Source organism: Gobius niger (genome assembly GCF_951799975.1).
Source record: "Gobius niger genome assembly, chromosome: 1".
NCBI classification, from domain to species: Eukaryota; Metazoa; Chordata; class Actinopteri; order Gobiiformes; family Gobiidae; genus Gobius; species Gobius niger.
Window position 1 is genome coordinate 71,738,454 of NC_136852.1, and position 25,933 is coordinate 71,764,386.

Below are 25,933 nucleotides of genomic sequence, written 5' to 3' on the forward strand. Positions count from 1 at the left end.
ATCACATTTTTGTTGAATTTTTGTCACATTTTTGTTGAATTTTTGTCACACTTTTGTTGAAATTTTGTCTCTTTTTTGTTGTATTTTTGTCACATTTTTCTTGAATTTTTGTCACATTTTTGTTGAATTTTTGTCACATTTTTATCACATTTTTGTCACTTTTTTGTTGAATTTTTGTCACACTTTTGTTGAAATTTTGTCTTTTTTGTTGTATTTTTGTCACATTTTTGTTGAGTTTTTGTCACATTTTTGTTGAATTTTTGTTGAATTTTTGTTGAATTTTTGTTGAATTTTTGTTGAATTTTTGTTGAATTTTTGTCACATTTTTATCACATTTTTATCACATTTTTGTTGAATTTTTGTCACATTTTTGTTGAATTTTTATCACATTTTTGTTGAATTTTTGTGTCTTTTTTGTTGAATTTTTGTCACATTTTTGTTGAATTTTTGTCACACTTTTGTTGAAATTTTCTCTTTTTTGTTGAATTTTTGTCACATTTTTATCACATTTTTGTCACTTTTTTGTTGAATTTTTGTCACTTTTTTGTTGCATTTTTGTCACATTTTTGTTGAAATTTTGTCTTTTTTGTTGTATTTTTGTCACATTTTTGTTGAGTTTTTGTCACATTTTTGTTGAATTTTTGTTGAATTTTTGTTGAATTTTTGTTGAATTTTTGTTGAATTTTTGTTGAATTTTTGTCACATTTTTATCACATTTTTATCACATTTTTGTTGAATTTTTGTCACATTTTTGTTGAATTTTTATCACATTTTTGTTGAATTTTTGTGTCTTTTTTGTTGAATTTTTGTCACATTTTTGTTGAATTTTTGTCACACTTTTGTTGAAATTTTCTCTTTTTTGTTGAATTTTTGTCACATTTTTATCACATTTTTGTCACTTTTTTGTTGAATTTTTGTCACTTTTTTGTTGCATTTTTGTCACATTTTTGTTGAGTTTTTGTCACATTTTTCTTGAATTTTTGTCACATTTTTGTTGAATTTTTGTTGAATTTTTGTCACTTTTTGGTTGAATTTTTGTCACATTTTTGTTGCGTTTACATCCTTGTTTTCTTCTCATTTTTTGATTAGGGTAAAGCCAAACTGGAGAAAATGGGATCCGTTCAGGTGGGAGTTAAGAGGTTAACCTTAAACGAAAGCACAGTTAAATATCATCAGCACAGAGATGATAAGACACATTTTTAATTTGGTGAATAAAGTTATACCACAGCTAAACAAGGGTCATGTGACTTGTAACAACAGCACCGTCTGCAAGTCATGCCTTCCTCATATGACCTGAAATGAACCCGAGTGAAAAGCAACAGTGGCTCATGTATACAGCCAATAACATAGATAAGAAATGACTCTAGAATGAATCTAATGGAAGAGTAGCTCAATGCGTTGTTATGCAGATGGGATTAAGCATGGGCAAGTGTCTGCATGTTCACTTCACTACAATGACATTCCGGGAGGCTGTAAAGACGCTGACTTCTGTGCAGGTGACTTCCTAGAGGAGTGAAAATGTGATCCCGGGCAGTGTAGCCTCGCTGAGCTGCTGAGTGAAAAGGGCGCCAAACCCACTTGGAAGCTTAAAGCAACAGCCCTCAAAGTGAACATATGGTGACTGTAACTGCACATAAAGAAACGCTGCTTTAAGTTCGGACACGTCGGTGGTCAGTGCTGTCAAAAGGCACGAGGACAAGGGATTTTAGCAACGGACAAACTGACAGTGACAGCTGAGGGAGCCAGTGGACTGTCAGTTAGCGACGGTTAATAGTAGAGTTAGCATAGCATGTGCTCCACAACATAACATTAGGAGTTTGTGTGACGTTTACCCAATGGCCGCTGGCTGCCCTGCTTTTTGACCACAAACGTGGGGGCCGCCATTGCTCCGCCGTTGCTGCAGTACCTCCATATCGCCGCTAGGCCCCCATTGAAAAGCATTGGACTTTAGACACGTTAAAAACTACTTTAAAGCCTGGTTTCAATTGTTTCAACACTAGACTAGGCTAGATATTCCTCCTGAGATAACGCTGGGTTAATAACAATATATGAAACCAGGCTGGTTTTCGTAATATGAATTTTTGAAATCTCGTATTTAATGAGGCTCGGACTGTTAGCATTGGAGCAGCGCGAGCTACACGTCACGCAAGGGCGGAGTCTACAGTGAAAATCCCGCCCGTATGTCCTTTTTAGGAACATGCTTCGTCAGAGCTGGGGAGGGGGAGCCTGTAAATCCGCCATGAATTGCCCCACGGCCGTGGTCATTCTGGTAAACGGGGAGGAGTGAGCATAAGACGTCCATTTTTTTTACAGTCTATGCGTTTACCTCCCCATATGCCGAGCTGGAGCTGGGACGGGTCTAGGTTGACCACGTAGTTTCCCAGGTACATGTTGAGGACGTCGACCACCAGGCTCTCGAAGACCATTTTGCCGTTTCTGTCATGAATACGTCTTGTTTACATTTGATGAAGCTTCGTCTTTTTTTTATTTTTTATTTTTATTTAATTTAATTTATTATTTTATTTAACAGTTACAAACTGTAAGGCACAGAACAGTTCACAGCATGTCATGTCAAGGCACATTCGGTTGAGTAGAAGATAATTATAGTGCAATATTAAGGCAATTGTAAAAATTAAAACATAAAAAAGACAACATCCAACTCAAAGAAATAATAAATAAATAAATAAATAACATAAAAATATATATATACATCTTCAGGTTTAAGGGTCAGTTAATTTATAATGTTGTATTTGATTCAGAAGCTCCATTGCTTTTTTAAATTTCATAACTTTTAAAGATTTGCAGTACAGATTAAATTCATTAATGAAAGCTCTAAATGCAGGTGGGGATTTGAAAAATGTTGATCTATGTATATAGTGCTTTGCCAATATGAGGATTACGTTTACCAGCAAGTTCTCTAATTCGCTTTCCAAAACCATTCCATAGAAAATATCTACATGCGATGTCAGTTTAACCGATACACTCTTTCTCTCCAACCATTCTTGGATCTGAGACCAAAACACTTTAACAAATTTACAATCATAAAAAATATGACAAGTGGTTTCCACTTCAGTTTTACAAAAGGAACATTCATTACTATCAAAGTTAAATCTTAGTCTTAAAAATTCGCTTGACGGATATTTGTTGTTGAGAAGTTTAAAATGAATTTCCTTGGATTTTGGAAGAATAGGATATTTCAGATATTCTGTTATTAATTTCTTAACCTTTACTGGCTCATATTCTTTGAAGTCTTGAATTCGGCTATATTGTTTTGAATAAAGCTCACTAGTTAGTATTTGTCTAATAAATCTATTATTACATTTTTTGTCGAAAAATTGAATTTCACCTATAAAAAAATTGGGTAGTCTAGATATTGAGTTGGAATGAATTACCACCTCTTTAGCCAACAGCAAGAATGGTTTTGGAATTGCATTAACAAGACAGAAAAACTGTTTTGGGTGACAAAAAAAGTTCCACTTCACGCTGAAGTCATTATAAGAGAGCAGGTTTCCATCTAAGTCCAACAAATCCATAATGCACCAAATATTTTTGTCCATCCAGTCCTTGTAATATATAGACTTTTTCCTATGAAGAATGTATCTGTTGTTCCAAAGCGAAGTAGTATGAGGAGTGAAGTTATGTTTGTACAACATCTTCCAGTAAAAGAGAACTTGCTGGTGAAAACTTGATATTAAGTTTTTTAACCTCAAAATCACATTTTAATAGAAACTGTAATCCTCCACAAGATGTAAAAATATTATTGGGGAATATATGCCAAAAGTTTACTGGATTTTTCAAAAACGATTTTAACCAATTAATTTTGATTGTGCCATTCATACACTCATAATCAATAGCTTTTAGGCCGCCATGTTCATAATCCTGAAGTAAAAACGCTTTTTTTAAGTAGTGGGTTTTGTTTTTCCAAATAAAGTTGAAATTTAGTTGATTTACAGCTTTGACAAAGGATGGCTCTAATGCTAAAGAGTATGTGGGATGAAGAATTCTAGAAATACCTTTGTCAATCAACCTTTGTCAGCAAAATGCGACCAAAAATTGTAAGATCTCTTTGCAACCAAAGATTAAAAATGTTCTTACATTTGACCAGTTTATTATCTAAATTTTCTAAATGTCTCTCTTTTGGATTTTTAGTTATATTTATTCCCAAATATTTTATACTTTGTTTAACTGTAATATTATGTATGGAATTATTGGGGAAATGTTTAAGTGCTAAAAGTTCACATTTATCAAAATTAAGAAATAAACCTGAGGCTCTGGAGAACATATCAACTGCTTGTAAAGCTATGGGTATTTGCTTGTCATCCTTAAGAAAAAGAGTGGTATCATCTGCGTACTGACTAATAATGAGTTCTTGACCAAAAATTTCAATTCCTTTCAGAGTCTGGATATTTTTAAGGTGGATTGCAAGCAATTCTGCTGCTAAAATAAAAAGGCCAGGACTACACGGACAGCCCTGAATAATACCTTTATTTAAATTAAATCGACCTGTAGTACCATAAGATAATGCCACTGAGCTATTTCTATCTTTATACAATACTTGCATGGCTTTAACAAATTTTGGTCCAAAACCAGAAGTTTGTAACGCTGGTGTTAAGAATGGGTGCTCTAAATTGTCAAATGCCTTTTTAAAATTTAAGAAAAGCAGAAAGCTATTATCATCATCAATAAAATCTTCATAATCGGACTTGACTCTCTCCTGGAGGAAGAGACAAAACAAACAGTTACAAACAGTTCTACAAGTATTTCTTCCTTTGACACACTGAATACAGTATATTATTGTCTTAACGGACTTTCCTGGAGGTAGCATGACGATGCTAACTAGCTCGTCTGCTTTAGCTTCTGCTTGTTTATTTCACACTTTGGGACAACCCTCACTGACTTGGACAGACAGTTCTGTCCCAGGACTTGGACATTTGATGGAGAGAAGATTCAGGACCGTGAGGAGGAGCTACGACAGGAGAGGGGAACGTCATTCATTCACTGAGGGAAACAGAGGTGGAGCTCCAGGTGCTACAGGAGGAGGAGGACTCTTTTCTAAACGTGAGCTGTACATTATTTCTGAGCGGATCATTTGTCTGACGGTTTATACGGGTTTAAACCTGTGGCTCTGAGGCTCATAATGAAATCACAGCAGGTCTGGGACTAAAACTGTGCATGAAATCCAAGAGGAAACACCTCCTGCCTTTGTTCTGGTTCTGTTGGTACAAAACACAAATCAGTGGTGCACAACACAAATATGTATAGTGATTATCGTTACGCTTTAGTCAGAAATGATTTATTTTTTTGTTGAATAAATCTAAACAATAAGTTTTGAATATTTTTAAGTTAAAAACAATGTTTATAAGTATCTTCTAAAATATAATTGAAGGTAGGTTGAGGCAACAGCCCCCCCTGGTTTTCACATCACCAGCCGCCACTGCTAAAATCCCTTGTCCTCGTGCCTTTTGACAGCACTGACCACCGACGTGTCCGAACTTAAAGCAGCGTTTCGTTATGTGCAGTTACAGTCACCATATGTTCACTTTGAGGGCTGTTGCTTTAAGCTTCAAAGTGGGTTTGACAAATAGATACAGACGACATCTCTGGAATAGCCCATATGTGGTCAATTTCAAAAACAGTTAAGGGGGAAAACAATTTTGAAAAAATGTATATTTTCTCTAATTATTCAAAAACTACTGTAACAAATGCTGAAGTGTGAACATAGTTTCTACAAAATAATGATACAAAGACATGGAGAGGAGCAAAGTGGTTCAACAGCCCATAAATACATGAATAACAGAGAATGCTAACTTGATGCTACATGTTAGCATCGGGCTAGTGCTAACGGTTAGCTCGCGCTAGCTACAACTGCCTTTTTTTCACTTCTACGGAAAAATCTGCTGCGAGAAAATATCCATATGGGCCCGATTTACACTTGACTTTATTTGTATGTGATAAATAAGTTGATATTCCACCAGAAAACGGCAAAAAAGAGTGAAAATTGTGTTTCTCTAAAGATTCTATTTTCCCCCTCTGCGAAGCCACGCCCCCTTCTATGACGAGATGCCGTCTGTATCTATACAGGCGAGCAATTCTGAGTCACACCCTTTTCACTCAGCAGCTCAGCGAGGCTACACTGCCCGGGATCACATTTTCACTCCTCTAGGAAGTCACCTGCACAGAAGTCAGCGTCTTTACAGCCTCCCGGAATGTCATTGTAGTGAAGTGAACATGCAGACACTTGCCCATGCTTAATCCCATCTGCATAACAACGCATTGAGCTACTCTTCCATTAGATTCATTCTAGAGTCATTTCTTATCTATGTTATTGGCTGTATACATGAGCCACTGTTGCTTTTCACTCGGGTTCATTTCAGGTCATATGAGGAAGGCATGACTTGCAGATGGTGCTGTTGTTACAAGTCACATGACCCTTGTTTAGCTGTGGTATAACTTTATTCACCAAATTAAAAATGTGTCTTATCATCTCTGTGCTGATGATATTTAACTGTGCTTTTCGTTTAAGGAGTCAGATGCACAGACTGTCAGAGTTAACCTCTTAACTCCCACCTGAACGGATCCCATTTTCTCCAGTTTGGCTTTACCCTAATCAAAAAATGAGAAGAAAACAAGGACGTAAACGCAACAAAAACGTGACAAAAATTCAACAAAAAAGTAAGAAAAATTCAACAAAAATTCAACAAAAATGTGATAAAAATGTGACAAAAATTCAACCAAAAAGTGACAAAAAGTGACAAAAATTCAACAAAAATTCAACAAAAATTCAACAAAAATTCAACAAAAATTCAACAAAAATTCAAGACAAATGTGACAAAAACTCAACAAAAATGTGACAAAAATACAACAAAAAAGAGACAAAATTTCAACAAAAATGTGACAAAAATTCAACAAAAATGTGACAAAAATTCAACAAAAATGTGATAAAAATGTGATAAAAATGTGACAAAAATTCAACAAAAATGTGACAAAAATTCAACAAAAATTCAACAAAAATGTGACAAAAATTTAACAAAAATGTGACAAAAATTCAACAAAAATGTGATAAAAATGTGATAAAAATATGACAAAAATTCAACAAAAATGTGACAAAAATTCAACAAAAATGTGACAAAAATTCAACAAAAATGTGACAAAAATTCAACAAAAATTTGACAAAAATTCAACAAAAAAGAGACAAAAATGTGACCAAAAATAAAACCTAAAAAAGGTGACATAACACAGCAATAACGCGAGGAAAAAGATCAGTTTTGTGGGTCTTAGCTTTCAAACGAGGTTTTACACAGACCTATATAATGACCAAAGAGGACAGAATGCATTTGGTTCAGGCGGGTGGTAAGAGGTTTATGGATTGTCTTTCAAGTGTAAAGTTGTGTCTCTGTGAAAACTGCTTTCAGCTGAATTATAAAAAGACTTTGATTATTGCTCCAAAGACAAAAATCCCCTCGATTATTGTGAGCCGCCTTGGTTCTCTGGGCTCCTTGGTTCAGTCGAGCGTCAGAAATCTTGACCATCAAAGTATCGCCTCTAAGCTCTAACACCAGCAACTCATCCTGAACCTTTCATGGGGTCAACTGTTAGATCTCTTAGTTAGTGAACTAGAGCTTCAGCAGCATTTTCCCAATTCGACCGTCCTTACCCGGGGGAAGGGGAAGTGACATCACCAACAGCTGCTGTTCTTCGTCTTTAAAGTTATTGGTGGAGCAGGCCAAACAAAAGCGCATGTCGCCCCCTACTGTATAGTGTCCAACAACAACATCATAGTGTCAAAACAAACACATTTAAGGAGAAAACCCCCCCAGAAAAATCCAAATGATCCTTTATATTTCCCTTTAGTATTATTTTATCTTCACAGGTGTTTCATAAATCTACAGCAGCAAATGATCCATGTGGCTTAAGTTTCTACTAAATGAAAGCAAAAGCACAAACTGTCTTCATTTAGTCAGTTTCCTGAGGCGGCTCTTTAACACTGATGTAACCCAGTGTTAAAAACCGGATTAAAAATATAAATATTGATACTACTCTGATTAAGATTATTAAAATTCCCTAATAATAATAATAATAATAATAATAATAATAATAATAATAATAATAATAATAATAATAATAAATATTGACTAAAAAGTATAGAAATATAAATAAATAAATATTGTTAAAAATATAATTTAAAAAGACGTAATATGTATTTTATTTTGACACCCCGCGCAGCCAATAGCGCTTTAGTCTAAAATCATTAACCAATAAGGTCAAGTCTCACCTCTACGTGCTCTGTACGTGCTAGTCAGACATGCCAGAGACGCAGACTGAGAGAGACCTTGTACCTGCTCCGGGGGAAGCTAACGTGTTAGTAGCAGCCTTTTTGGTGGAAAATACACGGTGCTAGGTAAGCAAATTCCAACCCTAATTAAGTGAAATATTGCTATATGCAGATAAATGACCATTCGTTTTATTAATTTAAGATTCTGAGAGTCCCAAAGGCTGCGAACCCACGCGAGCTGCGTAACCTCGTGTCCCACGTGTGAAGTAGCATGGTGAGTGCCATTCATTGTGTATGGGGGCTAGTTAGCATTAGCATGCTAATCTCCGGATGCTAATCTCCGAGTGGTATCTCCGCCAGCTTTTTCATTACAAAAACACACTTTTTAGAGTTAGAAACGATCAACCAAGGTCCCAATTCATTTGATACGAAATACTACTTGAAGGTTTATGCAAAGTCACTTTTGTAGAGTTGTAAAATTTCCGTTTCTGTGCAGAATTGCTTATTTAGCACATGTTAATTCTTACCCCAGTGGTGCTAATGTGGGTTAGCCACTGTACAAAATTAGAAGGGTAATGTCAAGTGCTGGTACCTGCTTTGCGCCTGTTTTTTTTGAAGGTTTTTATGTTATTTTGAATGAGAAATGTTTATTTTTATGCATTTAAAGTCAAGAAGTGCTATTTTTGAACTTAAAGTATACTTGCTATACATTTTTGAGAAAAACTATTTCTTTACTGAATGTAAACTAATGTAAATTGGTTTATTTTAATATTGTAATTTTTGAAGGCTAATGTTGTACAACTACTGAAGATATTTTGAGCAAATGTAATAGCTTTCTAGTAGCCTGTAGTCATTATAGAATAGAGTTTAAGCTATCGTCTGACCTGTTTCCAGGTCAGGTTTTTTAACCACACTAACTGGTATTGGTAACCCGACTGGTTACACTTTCGAACGAACATTGAAAGACTAAACAAACTTTGAAGGACTTGGACGACACCGAAAGACTTAAACAAACATTGAAAGGACTTTGCTGTTTTTTATGGTGTTTAATTTTATTTTTGAAAGCGCTGTTCATCATTCTGTAAATAATTCTACAAAACTAATTTGCAGAACAACAAAAGATTTTTTCTGCAGCTACTTGTGTGTGTGTGTCCATTGATGTTGTACACCCTAGGCTCCTCCGAATCTGGAGTAGGGTTGTGCCGATGGACGATGTCATCGTCCATCGGCGATGGATGAGCAACATCACGATGGAGCGCCACCATCGTGATGCCACGCCCCCTCCCGTCAAAAACACGCCTTGTAAACCTACAAACTTTGCAGGGATTGCACTGTAAATTAAATCACTTATGTAACTAATATGCGCGCTAGCGTCAGTAGCCTGCCAGAAGCCACGATGTGTTAGCCGTAATTATTAACGTAAAGACGCAGCTGCTCTGTTTATGACGCGCGGAGCTCTCTCTCTCTCTCTCTCTCTCTCTCTCTCTCTCTCTCTCTCTCTCTCTCTCTCTCTCTCTCTCTCTCTCTCTCTCTCTCTCTGCAGCTCAGAGTTTAACAGCGCGTGGTTTTGTTTTGCTTTGCTGCGTATTGAAACTTAAACCGTTTTAAAATGAGATGGCTCTCACATGGAGCTAGCTGAGCGCGTGGACTATTCTCACGAAGGACCGAGAGAGGAGAGGGAGAGGAGAGAGAAAGAGGCGGTGCAGCAGGAGTTAAGAGGTTAGAGCTCACGGACCGGGCGGCGCGTGGAGCGGCTTCAAAAATGTAGCTACGACGCAAACTTCAAAATATTGTCCCGTTCACCCACTGTTTCTTAAACATTACGTTAAAATTGAGCAAATCCAAATAATAAGCTCCGATTTACATTTCTATTAGTGTGATAAGAGCCTTGGAGTTCACGCTCTGAATGAGTCGTTCTCCTCTCAGACTTTGCGCACAAGTTTTAACACATTTCTTTTGCAAAAGTTGTGTCCGTGACTCTGTTCAAATCATGTTTAGTTTAGATCCATTTATCCTGCAATCTCACGTTTTCCTAACATACATAGTAATATGCAGCATATATAGGCTATGCAAATGTCTTTAAAAAAAAATGCTTATAATGAGAAATGGACGATATCATCGTCCATCACGATGGTTCACTGTAAACATCGTCAACGGCCAATTAAGGGGACATCGCCCAGCCCTAATCTGGAGATCTATCTGATTTGGCCCAGTTCTCCCTTCAGTCCATCCTCCACTACATAAGGGTACAGACAGCACCATAAGTGCTACACTGACATGTGACTGAGCTGTGGAGACGACAACATGGATTTTGTCACTTTTATAAAGTTTGGCTTGTGCAGGATATTATTTTTATCATTTAATGTGCTCCTGTCAATCAACAGTGGTTGTGCATGAACCACTGGAGGGTGGGGGGTTTGGCACAGTGGCTTATGGGATGGCACATAGCTCCTAATCACAGGTCAGTTAGCACCAGAGGTCCCTATGCTTAAGTGGCTATGCTAGTTAGCATTGAGGCTCCTTTTCCTAATTCCTTCCTAACTGACTGACCAATTCTGACGCTTCTTATCATGGCGGACGCTGACGCACATCCGGTTTGACCTTAGACCTCTTTCCAATCTGCTCGTTTCGGACGGAGCCAAAGACTTTGATAATTGCTCCAGAGCTAAAACACTACGTGTGGCCGACTCTGTTGACGCTTCTGACAGTCTCCCCCAGGGGAAACTGAAGCTACAAACGTAGCTTTCCACCACCGAGTATGGAGTGAATGTACAATTGTCTCATGTAAAGCGCTTTGTGACCATGTCTGTGAAAGGCGCTATATAAATAAAGATCTTTTTCTTTTAAAAAGCAGCTGAAGACATGGCTGTTCAGACCAGCTTTTAGTTGACAAGTCTGTGTTTGTTTCTGTATTAATGTTTCTGTTATACTTGTGTTTGTGTCTCTGTGAAAAACGTTGTGATTTTATCTGTGAAAGGTGCTTTATAAATAGTTTCTTCTTCTTCAAATTCTGTTCGCAGGTGATGCCATCTTTACGGACCTAAGAATCAGAGAAAATGCCGTGGTGGGTAAACGTATTAGACATTTTATTCTAAATGTTATGGTTATGTGTGATTCAACAATCCTGATCTCTGTTATTTATTGTAGATGAATTGGTGGTAACTCCATTTGTCGTTCTTTTGCAGTGTCAGCTCGGTTTCCCCTTCAGAGTCAAAGCTGGCCACATAGGTAAGAAGTTGTACATAAATACAGTAAATATTATTATGTCATAATATATATTTGTTTTTCCATAAGTGATTAGACGTTTCACATTGTCTGAAACGCCTGCTGATGTTTGTACATGTTTGTATGTTTCCACTTTCTGTGCGTTTTCCTCAGGCATAAAATATGACCCGGAGACGGAGGAAAGGCAGTTCGAAGAAGGTCGCCAGAGAGAGCTGCAGAGGATCGACGGGGCCAAGCTCAAAGCTGCAGAGCAAGGTTAGAGGCCAGTTATGGTTATGTTTCATGGCAAATTACATTTCCCCTGCGCTGAGTGCTCCCGTTGCTTCACAGTAGCCGAAGCCCTCCCGCGTCGTGTTGTGAGCATGGGCAGATAGAGGCAGACACGGGGTGGAGGATTTTTCTCCACCTTCATCACCGGAGGTGGAGGATGTTGATGTGGAGGAGGCCGGCGGCCCTGAGCCGTACATGTTCGAGCCGATGGCTCGCTCGATTTTAACCATGCCTCTTTTTGACCAGTGCTTTTGGTGCTGCTGCTGCTACTGCTGCTGCTGTCGCTGAATTGGTGGTAACTCCATTTGTCGTTCTTTTGCAGTGTGAGCTTGGGTTCCCCTTCAGAGTCAAAGCTGGCCACATAGGTAAGAAGTTGTACATAAATACAGTAAATATTATGTCATAATTTGTATTTGTTTTTCCATAGGGCGTTTGGAGCTGAAAATACCATGGAAGAATCCATTCAATCAACCAGTGGAGGCCACGCTGGATGGATTCTTCCTCCTCCTCGTCCCCACAGCCAGTAAGTGATCAGACGTTTCACATTGTCTGAAACGCCTGCTGATGTTTGTACATGTTTGTATATTTCCACTTTCTGTGCGTTTTCCTCAGGCATAAAATATGACCCGGAGACGGAGGAAAAACTGCTTGAAGAAGGTCGCCAGAGAGAGCTGCAGATAATCGAGGGGGCCAAGCTTAAAGCTGCTGAGCAAGGTTCGAGGCCAGTTATGGTTATGTTTCATGGCAAATTACATTTCCCCTGCGCTGAGTGCTCCCGTTGCTTCACAGCAGCCGAAGCACTCCCGCGTCGTGTTGTGAGCATGGGCAGATAGAGGCAGACACGGGTTTGTGGAGTAGAGCTGGTGATTGTAGCGCTGAGTCGGGGCCACGCGGTCGGCGCTCTGTGACTTCCTGTGTGTGATCTGATTTCACACCGCTGCGCTTCGTGGTGTCGCACTGTTAAACGCAAAGGGCAAGGGTTCAGCCTCTGTCTTCCGCTATCTAAGAGAAAGTAGATCAGATGGAAATGGAACTGATTGGTTTATCACTTGTGCAAATGTCTGTAGCAGCCAATTGATTTAGTTTGGATTTTATTGGGATAGGTTGCAAGAGAGAGTCGATTTATGTTTGTGAAACTGGTTTAAAGTTCATTAATGAGGGACAATGACAGTAGTATACATGCACCAAAAATTTGACAATTTATCAACTAGTGCGTAAGATGTTTTCGTGTCTTATGCGAAAAAGGCAGAGACCGGCTTGAAAAAAAAAAACAGAAGGTGGGTATTTTTTGAGAATACACATTTGTTTAGTCTTGTGTTTTAAATTATGGATATTGTTTTGTTGCAGAGGACTTTTGGGAACCTATTCCTGAAGAACACTGGGCTTTTCAGACCCTGACCCATGCCAGTTCGACACAAGAACCGTCACCCTCGCCTGCATACCCTGAGGCTGCATACTCCCTGCTACAGGGGTTAGGAAACGATTATGCGAGTGTGTCACAACACGGCAGCGGAGGGTCGGGCCTTCAACTATGGTCTGAGAACGACGACGGTGGAGTGGACCATCAGACCTGTCCCGGAGCGTTATCTGAGAAGTTTGTCCATTTTCTCAAAATCATGGTTGTTCACATCGTCAACCACGCCTTACAGGATGTCTGGAAAGGGGAGTGTGAGGGTTGTCAAGTGGACCACCTGAGCCAGCGGTGACACCCCTGTCTCTACCCCTTTCCTGATGATTATTATCAGGACCGCTTTGACAAGCTCATGGTCAAACTGTGGAATGGGCGACTTACATCTTCGATTACGCGGTTTCTGAACACGTGTGGTGTCTATGGATCGGGAGGAAGGATCCAAGGGGCTGCAGAGACTGTTTTATATGAACTGAAACGTGTGGAGAACATTCATGAGGCGTTTAAAGAAACGTATGAAAAAGTCACAGGTGACTGGTATAAAACCAATGTGTTGGAAGTAGCGTTGGCATCATGGAGAGGATGTTAATTTATGATCTGTCATGATTTTCTGAATAAAAGACTTTGTATTCGAACACATCGCCTTACTTGTGTTTAGTTGTCATAATGGATAACACATTACAAAGGATATACCATCATCCCGCACACCCTGGTGGTCTAGGCAGTGTCGCTAAGCTTCAAAAAGCAACTAAGGAGGACACAGGCACTCTTGCCTTCAGTAGAGTCAGTCACTACATTTTTGCATGGAGATGATGTTTACACACTTCACGCTCGTGCTCTCAGACGTTTTCCAAGAAATAGAGTACTAGTAGGGGGTATAAACAAACAGTTTCAGGCAGACCTTGTCGACATGTCTGAATACACGACAGATAATGAACGATACTTATTGACGTGTATCGACGTATTCTCTAAATATGCGTGGGTAAGATGCCTTAAAAACAAAACAGGACAGGATGTTTCAAATGCTTTTAAAGACATTTTAAGCGAAGGTCGCATACCTGCTAAACTTCAGACAGATGAAGGTACAGAGTTTTATAACAAACATTTCAAGCTTCTCTTGAGACAACACGGGATTATACATTTTTCTACATCCAATGAAATCAAAGCAAGTGTGGTAGAGCGTTTTAATAGAACACTGAAGACACGCATGTGGAGATACTTAACGTCTGTCAATTCGCGGAGATATATAGACGCTGTTGACGATCTTGTTAGCGCATATAACAACGCTTATCACAGGTCTATTAAAACCACACCTGTTTCAGTAAATAAAGATAACGAGAGGGATGTTTTTGAAGCATTGTACAAGACAGAGGCGAAGAAACAGCTAGTTTTTAAATTTAACGTTGGCGATAAAGTGCAGATTTCAAAGCACAGAGGAGTATTTAGAAAGGGTTATGACAGGGTTGCGGTTAAACCGCGGAATTGGGCGGTTTTTAAAGCCATTCCGCGGGTGAAAAAAACTGTCCGCGTTTTTTGCCTTGCTGTAATCAATGTTGAATTGATCAAAATCACTATTGCGAAGACAAATCCAAGGCTCTGTAAGCTGCTTTTTCAATAAGGGAGGGAAATAGGGGCGGTTTCTCATCATTGCAGGAGCACATTGGCTCTGTTAACTAGTAAACAATATTGAAAATTCCAGCCGCGCCGTATGTCCGCGGGTTTTCCGCGGTTTTCAGATATTTTGGGCGGGTTTGGCTGCCCAGACCTGGCAACCCTGGGTTATGAGCAAACATTCACAGATGAATTTTTCACAGTCTTGCAACACATAGTGCGAGATCCTCCAGTATATAAGCTAACAGACCTTGAGAGTGAGAACGTAAAGGGGACATTCTATGAACCGGAACTACAGCGCGTGCTTGTCGATAAAAAAAAGACTTTCAAGATTGAAAAAATCTTGGAACGAAGAGGATCAGGTCAAAAAAGCAAGGTCTATGTAAAGTGGCTAGGGTGGCCTGAGAAGTTTAACTCGTGGATACCGGCAAAAGACGTTGTTGATCTACAAGAGAAGAAAAGATGAACAGAGAGAATGGTTTTTACGTCACTGTAGCGAGTAACGCATCATTACACGTTTATCCTAATAATAAGATATGGCATTTTAGAACAAAGTTGGCTAAGCCTATTTTGCTAAATGCAACACATGAGGGGACAATTATTGAGGTGCAGTATCCACGTAATTGGATGAGTTTTCCAGAAACCGATGCGCACATCACAATACGTGGACCTGACGCGAAGAAATATGTCATCCGACCGTCATTAGGCTTTTATGATACTATTCATAAACTACTCGAAGAAATTAACTCTCAACTCACAAACAAGGATGTCTTATCACAGATAAACCTACAGTATAACGACATAACTAACAGAATTCATGTTTCAGGGGCTGATGGCTTCAGTTTTATTTTTAAAGGACGTCTAGCAGAAATGCTAGGATTTGACCCGGGCATACTTTTTAATGCTGAAGATGTGGCACCACATCCGGCCGATATATTTGGTGGTTGTTATAATATATTTATATACAGCGATATTGTGGATTATCAGCTTGTGGGTGACAGTAGCGCACGGCTACTGCGTTGTATAAATATATGTAACGATACTTTCAGCCTTTGTTTAACCGAGGACAATATGTCAGAGAATATCATCAATAGGTAGCGTTCACGTGACACAACATTCTAAAGAGCCTATAGTTTAACATTGAGGTGGAGGTCAACTGACGGTAACTATGGTAACTGCAGTAACTGACAAAATGCCTATTTTTATGTCTTTGTTTTTGGGCTCATATCTCAGTAATGACTGGAGGAATCCACATGAAACAAAAACAGTCAGAAAGTTCAAGATCTACTCTGTCAGCACATATGAACTAATGTACAATTATTATCTCTGAAAAACATCAAAAAGTGGTGACAATATGTGAAAACATGAGCGTGATGTTGTCCAATAGAAAGGACTTTCAGACATAAAAATAATATCACAGGTTTGTGAATCCAATCACGATCAAAAACTGATGAGGAAAAACATTTGTCAATTATCGTTTAGGAGATTTCTTCCAAAAACTGCATTTCTCCCATAGAGTTGTACTGGCCCTGCCCTCCAACTGACATTCTAAATCGTGAACGCCGCCTATTGGTACAGACAACCGGACGACATCTTAAGGACAGGTCTATGGCAATAACGCGAGATGATTTTGGAGAAGGATATACATTATTTTGTTTCAATCTGGCGCCTGACGAAGGACACAGTGGAAATGTGTCTCTAATTAAGACGGGCAATGTGCGGCTTGAAGTGAGGTTCAGAGTACCTCTCCCTCGAACCGTTAATTTAATTTGTTATACCGTTTTTGATTCCATTATCGAGATATCGAACCGGAGACAAGTTAAGTTCTATTGGACTACTACTGATCTTCACCGTGAATACTATAGAGCTGTCTAACATTATGAGGAGGTGTGTTAAAAGAGAAACTAACTCTTTGGGAGTGCTGGCCTGCGACCTACTACCCACAAGACGTCTCACAAAGATTCCAGCGATGGTTATTATCAACACTCACCCTTCATACAAACCCGGAGAGCATTGGCTGGCCGTATATATCACAGAAAAAAGACACGGTTAAAAAAGACACGGTTTTCGACAGCTTTGGAAATGCACCCAATTATGTAAAGTTTTCAGCGAAAATTAGATACTTTCTTATTAAAAACTGTACAGATGTGTCTTACTCGAGCAAACAAGTTCAAAGTAATCTCTCTATGGTGCGCGGCCAACATTGTGTGTTTTTTCTATGTAAAATGCAAACAAGAATGTCTTATCAAAAGTTCACAAGTATGTATTCGTCTAATCTGATGTGTAATGATGCGATGGTTTGTCATTTTGTCAAAAGAATATGTCCTATGGTAGCGCGTCAGAGGTACAATTTTGTATGTGTTCAGTGTGCAGACATAAATAAATATTAATGAGAAAAGACTTTGCTTCTTTCTTTCGTTTTTATTCAGAAGCATTAGACATTACATTTACAAAAGCAAAAACAATTTGTAAAACATTTGTAAAAAAAAAAGCCCACAAAAAAAACACCAAAAACACTATACAAACTGTATTTGAGAAATTCTAGTTTAAAAAAAAAAAAAAAAAAGGGCAACAGATTACATGACACAATACAATTAAAAACCAGTCCAAGGGATATCCCCCTTATTCCCGGAAGTCCTGTGCGGGTTATACCTATAATTTTTATGCACCGAACGACTTTACTTGCCAACACTAACAAGGGGTGCCAAACCAAATGTTGGTGCCAAAGGATACCTAGCACTGGGTGACAAACCAAATGTTGGTGCCAAAGGATACCTAGCACTGGGTGACAAACCAAATGTTGGTGCCAAAGGATACCTAGCACTGGGTGACAAACCAAATGCTGGCGGCAAAGGATAACTATCACCATCAGTATTACTGCTTGGTAAATTAATATCCTTTTTCAAACCAGTTATGGTTGAGCGAACCGTCCTATTTGGCATAACAGACAATGGTATGTTCAAATCAGCTAATGTCTTTAAAAACACCCCCCAGCCTTCGGGTCTCGCCGCATCCGAGCAGCTGTTACACTTTTAATTAAAGGGTATCTAACCCCCCCTTCCAGAGGCTCAGTCTGAGAGTGTCAGATTTGAAAATCTCAACAGAAAAGGGGCGTTGCCTGGAGGACTAAGGGGCACGCGGGAGGGGTGAGGGGTGGGAGGGGTTTCGGGGTCTGATTGACAGGCCTGAGTCATTTGACTAACGATACACTCGCAACGCTCCTCGTAAACAAAGTTCGAGCACAGCGAGCTAACTTATTTAGCAACATGGTGAGACAGCTCTACAGCTCTCTTTACACAGGACAGGCATCGTGGCAGACAGCGGCCTTGTACCCGAGACTGCTCTGAGGCGCGGGGTTATTTTATTAGTGATTCCGCTGTCATTTGCAAAGCTAACGGCTTAGCATTGAGCTAGATCGATGTTAGCATCGCAGCTAAGGGACCAAACGTAACTGTCCTGGCTGCTTTCAGAATATACCAATCTATTTTAGATGTAGACTTTTCACTGTGGTCTACATAAGCATTGCAGATGTATCTCAGTGTCCCAAGCAGAGAATGTGTGAGGTATAGAGACTTGATTATATGTATTACAAAGCTTTATTTTATTTCTCTCACAGCAAAGTGCACAAAACATGTCACATAAAAAAAAAAATATTGTGCAAGAACACTGTCCTAGAAATAGTTTTCGGTTGGTCATTGAAGATAAAGCAGATAAATCATCCATGTTTATCTAAAGGCTTAACTAAGGGTCTGTAACATTAGGCTCTTGGGTCCACAGAGTCATTTCTATTATTACTACATTTAGTGAATTACAGGTTTAACCAATGTAACACACGCACTGAACTACCACGACAATATCAATCAATCAATAATGACAGTTTATATTTCATTTGAGGATCAAGCTGCATGTGGTACTCTATTCACTTAGTCTACCTAGATGTGTGCAATAAACAAATTGAACAAATAAAATTTAAATTAATACTTGCCATACAATATCGAACTTGACTGTTTAATACTTAATTTATGGAATCAGAACTAGAACACACTGAACTGAATTTTTAAATGTGGCTCGATCATCCATCAAACTTTGATACGCCTTTTAGATTGATATAATTACAGTTTTGAGGGGAAAAGGAATTAAAAACATAGCAGTAAAGCTGAATTCTTGCATCCACAGTTGAGCTACAGGATGGCCTAAATTAACCAAGTAGCAGTAGCTCATGTACAGTATGCTGCATGCATGCATACATGCAGGTCTTCTCAATGCACGGGAGACAAAGTGGACTTCTTATGGCTATACAGTTGTTGGGTTGCAGGTTAGTGTTCTAAAGGCCTATAATGTTATATAGAGGTACAATTATTTCATTTTTGAGGAAATGTTTGGTCTTGTATAAGAAAGATAATGGACCCAGTGACTGAAATTAGTGATCATTTTTGTAATTCATACATTTATTTTTTTGGCTGCAACTTGTGAAAGTGTAATGCAGTTAATATGAAAAACTGGCTCCTGCCTCCCCACTGGGGAGTGTGACATCACATTATAGAACCTGCAACCCAGCAATACCAACTAAAATAATTACACATGCACCATTAAATTTTCAGCTTCTAGAGACAAAGTAGTGCTGGTTCTACCTCACCAAACCATCCTGTGAAATATCTGACAGAAACAGCTAAAGGCTTCATTTTGTTCTTGGATTGCTGATCAGTGTCTACAATTAAATCTTGCATGGAACATTGATTTCATCTACTATGTTGTCCAGTGGCATGTCAGCTTATAGAATTCTTCATATTGCAATGTTTACTCCCATCGTTCTATATGTGGTTGGCTACTGTCCTTGTCCAATGTGCCTCCATTTCCAGAAACATTCTTTCTTTGCCCGATAGAGAGGTCGTCTGAAAATGTGAATTGAAATGTTATAAAAAAAAAAAAACACACACTAAGACATGAATTACTTTAAAAGGGAAGTCTGTCATCAATATACTGATCAAATGCATCACCGTATGATCCGATACATACAGTGGACATGAAGAATGGTTTGCATGCATTTTCTCCACCTCTTTCTCCACCTCTGACTCTGCATGGACAAGAAAAGTCTGTTACAACTCAGCATACATTTTTGCGTGCAAGATGTGTTAGCATCATTCTAATTTACATTTAAAATATAGTCCTCAATAAGGCAAAAAACTGTTTTCAATGAGAAGAAATATAAACCACTTGGGGAAATAGTAATATAAACAAAATGATAGGTGTCAACAAATGCATTTATTGGTCAACACTAAAAACGATTCTCCCACTTAGTGGTGTAAAATACAATACTCCTATGCTACATTTGTTAGAATTTTAATGCGAGTTGAGCAATATTGTGATGTGCTCACCTACAGGTACTTATGACAGTTCAAATGAGTGGCCAGTCCTGTCTTGCACACACCTCAAGCTGGAAAATCCAGAAAACCACTCATACACGGGCTTTTTTCATCCACTGGACTTTGGTTCATGGTTAGCCACTGCTGTCAGGCAACACAGTCTGCATTCTGAAAAGATTTTGTTCCATACTGCCAGGCCAGTCTGAAAATATAATAATGCATATTCCACAGTCAATCCATAATCATCTGAGAATTCTAATGGTAACTGGTGCATTATTTCCCTGTAATCGCACAGTTCGTCTGAAAATCATCTTCTATATCACTCCACTGCAGCAATTTCCACAGTAATGATTAAAAATTAAGCTACTATTGTTGTGGAAGTCGCTTTAGATAAATCATCTGTGTAATAATATCATTAAACCTGTGTAATACACAGCTTCTTGTTGTTTAATCCTTACTTATTCTACATTTGCTAAACTAGCACTATAGTCTACCATTATAAACTTGCTATGTAATCTACGTAATATATTTGCCACACAAAATTATCAAGCCAAAACTTAACATGCTCACCTTATGTCCTCTTGAAAAATCTGGACCTGTGCCTGCTCACAGCCTCCTGCTTGTCTGGCCTCTCATACTGGGCACAGAGTGGTTCAGGCACAGGTACTTTGTCTGTGTGCTCCTGGTATGGGAGAGGATCCTCAACCACACTTTCAAACAGCAGGGCCATTAGTTGGTCAATGTAGACTGTAAACAAAGCACAAAACATTTGTCTTTGTAAAAGCATTGGTTGTGTTGTTTTTAATGTGACATACCTGAGGTAGCTCTGGTCTTCAAGGCTCGCACGGTGTAGTCGCCACGTTTGTACTTTGGGTACACTATCGCATACCGCAGTACACCTTCAAGTGTTGTAGCATGTGACCTTGTAGCATTTTCATTGTAGTGCAGGGCAGCAATTTGCAACCTACAACATTTTTAGGTACAGATTCACACAACATTTTTTTTTTAAATGTATGTATGTATTACCTTGCTAACATTCCTCTGAAGGAGAAGCCTGCACTTTTGGGGGAGAACCTAATTATCAGGCTGTGGAAGGCCTCAAGGGTTGACGTGTGGTACACCGGGCTGATTTTCTCCACATCCTTCACAAAGCGTGGAGCCAACACAATGTCACTGAGCCTCTCACATGCTGCTGTGCCTACAGAGTAAATTACCATGACATAATTGTAAACCTCATTGCTCTAATAAGACAAAAAATAAATTAGGTGCTGAAATGCACAGAGTGATCCCAAATTACATATTGAAACATTCCTTGAATTCCATTACCTGGACTAGCTGGATGTCAATGACTTTGTTATTACTGAGATTCATCATCGTGTAACTGCCATATTTGGCCGAATGTCCTACACGAATGCAAGTTGTACGTTAGCTGACTTTTACTTCTGATAAATGTTAATGAAATGTATTTACCAGGTGAATCTGCCCGCATGTCCCCACCCAGTGACACAGAGCCGCTTTCAAGAGCCTCCCTGATGAGGTTATCCTGCTCCAGCTTCCACTGCCAGTTGACCGTAGGGATGAGGAGCTTTGCCTGATGCCTGTAGAAGCACTGCTCTGACAGTCCCTGAATATTGAAGGCCCTCAAGAACTATAAAAGGAAAAAATAGGTTATCAACTGATAATAGATGGAAACAAAATCCAAACAAAATAATTTGTGCTGTACCTTTGAAATCTGGCTAAAGGATGAGCCGGTGAACAGCACAGCAGCACAGAGCTGTAGGTTTCCAGCTGGGACGTTGTTCACCATGGGCTGACTGGACCACTGACTGGAGAACTCACAGCGAGGACACTGTTGAGTGACCCGAAGCAGTGTGCCGACTGTGATGGTGTCCACAGCACAGCGACCAGTGCAGACAGGACATCGCCTGAACAGCTCCAGCAGTTGGTCCTCGTGAACAATATATTTTTTGTCCTTGTGTGGAGGGACTTCAGTGGGAATGCTATATAAAATAAAGGATATTTCATCCCTCAAAAAACCAGGACGCTGTATATATTTTTTCTATTAAAAAGCTAGATTTCCTTTTTACCTTGAACAGTTCACAGTGCTGGCACTGTCATCGATGTGGAAGCTGGGGTCAGACGCTGACACCTCACACCTTCTCCTTTTTAAAGGTGTAGAGGCTGCTCTGGGACTGTCAGGAAGAGGGATTTCCATCAGGTCCTCAGTACCACAACCGACGCTTGTGTAAGCGGTCCGGGCTTGAGTAGCTGTACAAAACACAAACAAAATAAACAAACATGTTAAAAATGGCCGTAATTATCATTTACACAAAACAGAGTGTTTTTAGAAATAAAATGACTGTATAAACAATAAAAAGAGATATCACCTTTGCTTCGCCTGCTCGGCTTCACATTGGCCTGGACACTTGCATGCCTTACAATGACTGGATCAGTCTGGCAGCCAAATTCTCTGGTCACTGGCTGAAAACGTAAAAATACATATTATTTTTAAAATGTACACTACAGAAGAAGGGTAATGTGTTACATTTCCTTAGTGCATTTAATTGTTGTCTAATGCAGATTAGTGAACGTAAGCCAACATAAGCCCAGCACCTGAGCACCCAATAACCATACGGTCCACCTGGAGTGGTCAGCCCTCTCGCCCCTCACTGACCACGATCACATATCACACGAGCGCGCGCGGAGCCACGGGCACCTGCCCGGTCAGTTTAGCCACACATTAAATGATAGCTATCCGTTAGCTTTATAGGTTAGCTTGTAGATGCACTCACGTTTTGCGCAGCTGTTGTCAAATATGAAAGCTACTGTCATCGCGAAAATGTAGACTAGTTTGGTGCTCAGTCTCAAGCACAATTACGCGTGGTCTCAGCGTAACTTTGTTGTGCAGACTGATGCATTAGCCACTCCCGCTAGCTACAAAAGGCTATAAAAGTTCACATGTCATAATATACAGCGGTGTAACTGTCAGCTCACCGTCTCATGCGGTTCATAGCTCTCTGTTTGAGCGGGGTTAGAGAGTTGCCAGGCAGCTGATGGATGCAGACTGCTGTTTCTCTGCCCAAGTCAAGTGAACGAGTGCGGGGCGCACCGCTGGGAGCACACGCAGCCACAAGCCTCACCCAGTGCATAGTTTATTTACACGCCAGATCCCGCATTGTTTGAGACACTACTACAATCTATTTCAACGTGCACTATCGAAATTCTACTTACATGACATTAGTAGCAGTTTTAGGTTGTTGTTATTCTCACTCACCTCAGATTGGCGCCTGAAAGCGTCCTGCTGGCGGGGCAGCAGTGTCGGTGGGCTCAGTCGTGGAAGAGCAAGGGTGGGGACTGCCTCATTCTTCAAACGAAGAACCTTACTGTAGCCCAGCTCAAACTCCAAGGAGTTGGCGAAGGAATCGCAAGTAAAATGTTGGTTGCAAACTCCAGCACGAGGCGGGAGTTCGCAGTTTTCCCCCAGGCCAATTGCGCGCAGCCACTGGCGCCTAATTTCTAAGTCCTGAGGAAAGTAATGTAAACCTACAGAACTATGACAACCTACAACACTACACTTTCTCCCCATCCTGACAAACAAGACTACAACACTACACCTAATATTACACAATACAAAACACTAAATACAGCTAACCTAGCTAATTCTTATGCTAAATGCTACTAATCTCTCACTAAGACTAAACTACAACTAAATCTAATAACTATCTAAACTACGACAAGCTAATAAATCTAACTAGAAGCTATGCTGATAAATCTAACTAAAAGCTATGTAATAAATCTAACTAAAAGCTACGCTAATAAATCGCAAACCTGAAAATCGATATAAAGACACTCGCTATTCCAAACTCCAACTCGCTACGGGGGCGTGTGCGGAGTGGGCTGCTTTTATACTCCACAGAAGAGAGGCCGCTGACGTCGGCGCCCTCCTGCTGACGTAAGCGCCCCGCTCAGAGCTAATCACGAAGGAAACCAACAGTAAAGCATGTAATGCACTCGATAAGGTGCAGATGGCGCCACACAGACGGTTTTGGACACAAAGACAGGATTTCAACAAATATGCACTAAATTGTTAAAATAGTGACAGATACATGTAGACAACACTATAAGATACCCATTTATACAACTTAGCTAGACAAAAAAGTTGATTTTGGGGTTAGTTGTTCTTTAAATCAAAAACATGGGACCCGTCGATAGTCTGTCCGTCAATAACAACTTCACCTTGCTTAGTCCATGAGATTTTGTCCGATGCACGTTTGAATGTATCCAGAATAAGTTCTGCGTTTCTTTTGCTTTTTATGGGCATGTGTCTTAAAACGTCTTCCACTACTTCATCGTTATAGCTGGTATCTGTTACAGTTGCCGTGTCTGTGACGACAGTCTGCGCGGTTGGTAAAGACAATGTCAAAACAGATTTGTCACGTTCTTCTTGTTTCACCAGAGAGAGATAGCGTTGTAAAATAGTAGCATATTTTTTAGCCTTCTCGTACACATCGAGATCGTCCAAATGTAACACTTCCATCATGTTTTTATCCAGCTCTGTCTGAGCCGCTCTTCTGATAGAAACGTTGGCATCCTGTTGTTGTTTTAATCCGTCCAGCTGGTGCTGCGGTACTAGGAACATTTTCTGCGCGTATTCCATGTCCCTATCGCGTGATAAAACTGCTTAAAAAAGGCAACGTAGCCGAAAGCAGAGGTAACAGAAAACCACCGTGGTGTTGCTCCCTACAAGCAAACGCAACCTAATTGTGATAAACGATCTTATGAACGACGCGTCGCAGAATATAGAAGTCCAGAATGTGTTTACCAAATATGTGCACCACAGAAACTTGAGTTGTATTTATCTTGTGCAAAATCTGTTTGTTCAGGGTAAAGCGAGTCGCACTATTAGTTTAAACACAAACTACTTGATTCTGTTTAATAACCCTCGTGATAAATATCAAATATCTTTACTGGGGAGGCAGATGTTTCCAGGCAATTCGAAATACGCGTTTAATGATGCCGTAGCTTCACCTTTTGGATGTCTTCTCATCGATTATAAAGCTAAAACACCGGACCATTTAAGACTCAGATCAAATATTCTGTCGGACCAGCCGGTAGTGTACTTGCCTAAAAAATCCAAAAAGTGAAAAAAATGTCTTCACGCATACAGCGAAATTTGGCGTTAATGGAAGTGCTATATAAATCGAAGGCGAGCATGCGAAAAGTTATTGTTAGCAAAGCCAGTCCAGACTTTATCAATGCTCTCTGCGAAATAGCTCTCAACATTTTAATGCTGTAATCCGTCTCGTCGCCAACAAGAAAGTTAAAGTTTTCAAAAAGAAGCAGGCATTTAACCAAATCGTCACAGAGAGATTCAGGTATACCGTCAATAAAATTGATGGGATAAATCTTTAAAAGCTCGTCATATAGTGGTTGCCAGCAGGAATAAATGTATATAATGTTGTCAATTTTGTGTGAAATAATCCTCGACACGTTTTCGATAACGTTTTTGACAAAATAAGTTTTACCGCAGTTTGAAGGGCCACTGACCACGCAACTGATGCTGTAGACGAACATCTACTTCAGCGTTAGTATCCATACGGTAATGTGGTGTAGTCTGGGCAGGGTTGCCAGGTCTGGGCAGCCAAACCCGCCCAAAAATATCTGAAAACCACGGAAAACCCGCGGACATACGGCGCGGCTGGAATTTTCAATATTGTTTACTAGTTAACAGAGCCCATGTGCTCCTGCGATGATGAGAAACCACCCCTATTTCCCTCCCTTATT

General features: G+C 39.6%; 1 protein-coding gene and 1 long non-coding RNA gene across 2 annotated transcripts in view; both read right to left on the reverse strand.

Annotated features, from left to right (window-relative positions):
• Positions 1–2,530: 2,530 nt before the first annotated feature.
• The window catches only part of LOC306977669 (intermembrane lipid transfer protein VPS13A-like), a gene marked incomplete at both ends in the record, with an annotated part of 217,487 nt that continues 194,084 nt past the window's right edge, over positions 2,531–25,933 (reverse strand). The window contains 2 exons of the mRNA XM_079576074.1: positions 2,531–2,537; positions 4,704–4,714. Of these exons, the coding sequence (XP_079432200.1) occupies positions 2,531–2,537; positions 4,704–4,714 (18 nt within the window). The remainder of the gene's footprint in view (positions 2,538–4,703; positions 4,715–25,933) is intronic.
• On the reverse strand, positions 20,214–21,014 carry LOC306977958. Its single transcript, XR_013793873.1, has 3 exons — positions 20,965–21,014; positions 20,720–20,896; positions 20,214–20,351 (listed from the first exon to the last, which is right to left on the reverse strand). It is a non-coding gene; the product is annotated as an uncharacterized lncRNA (long non-coding RNA).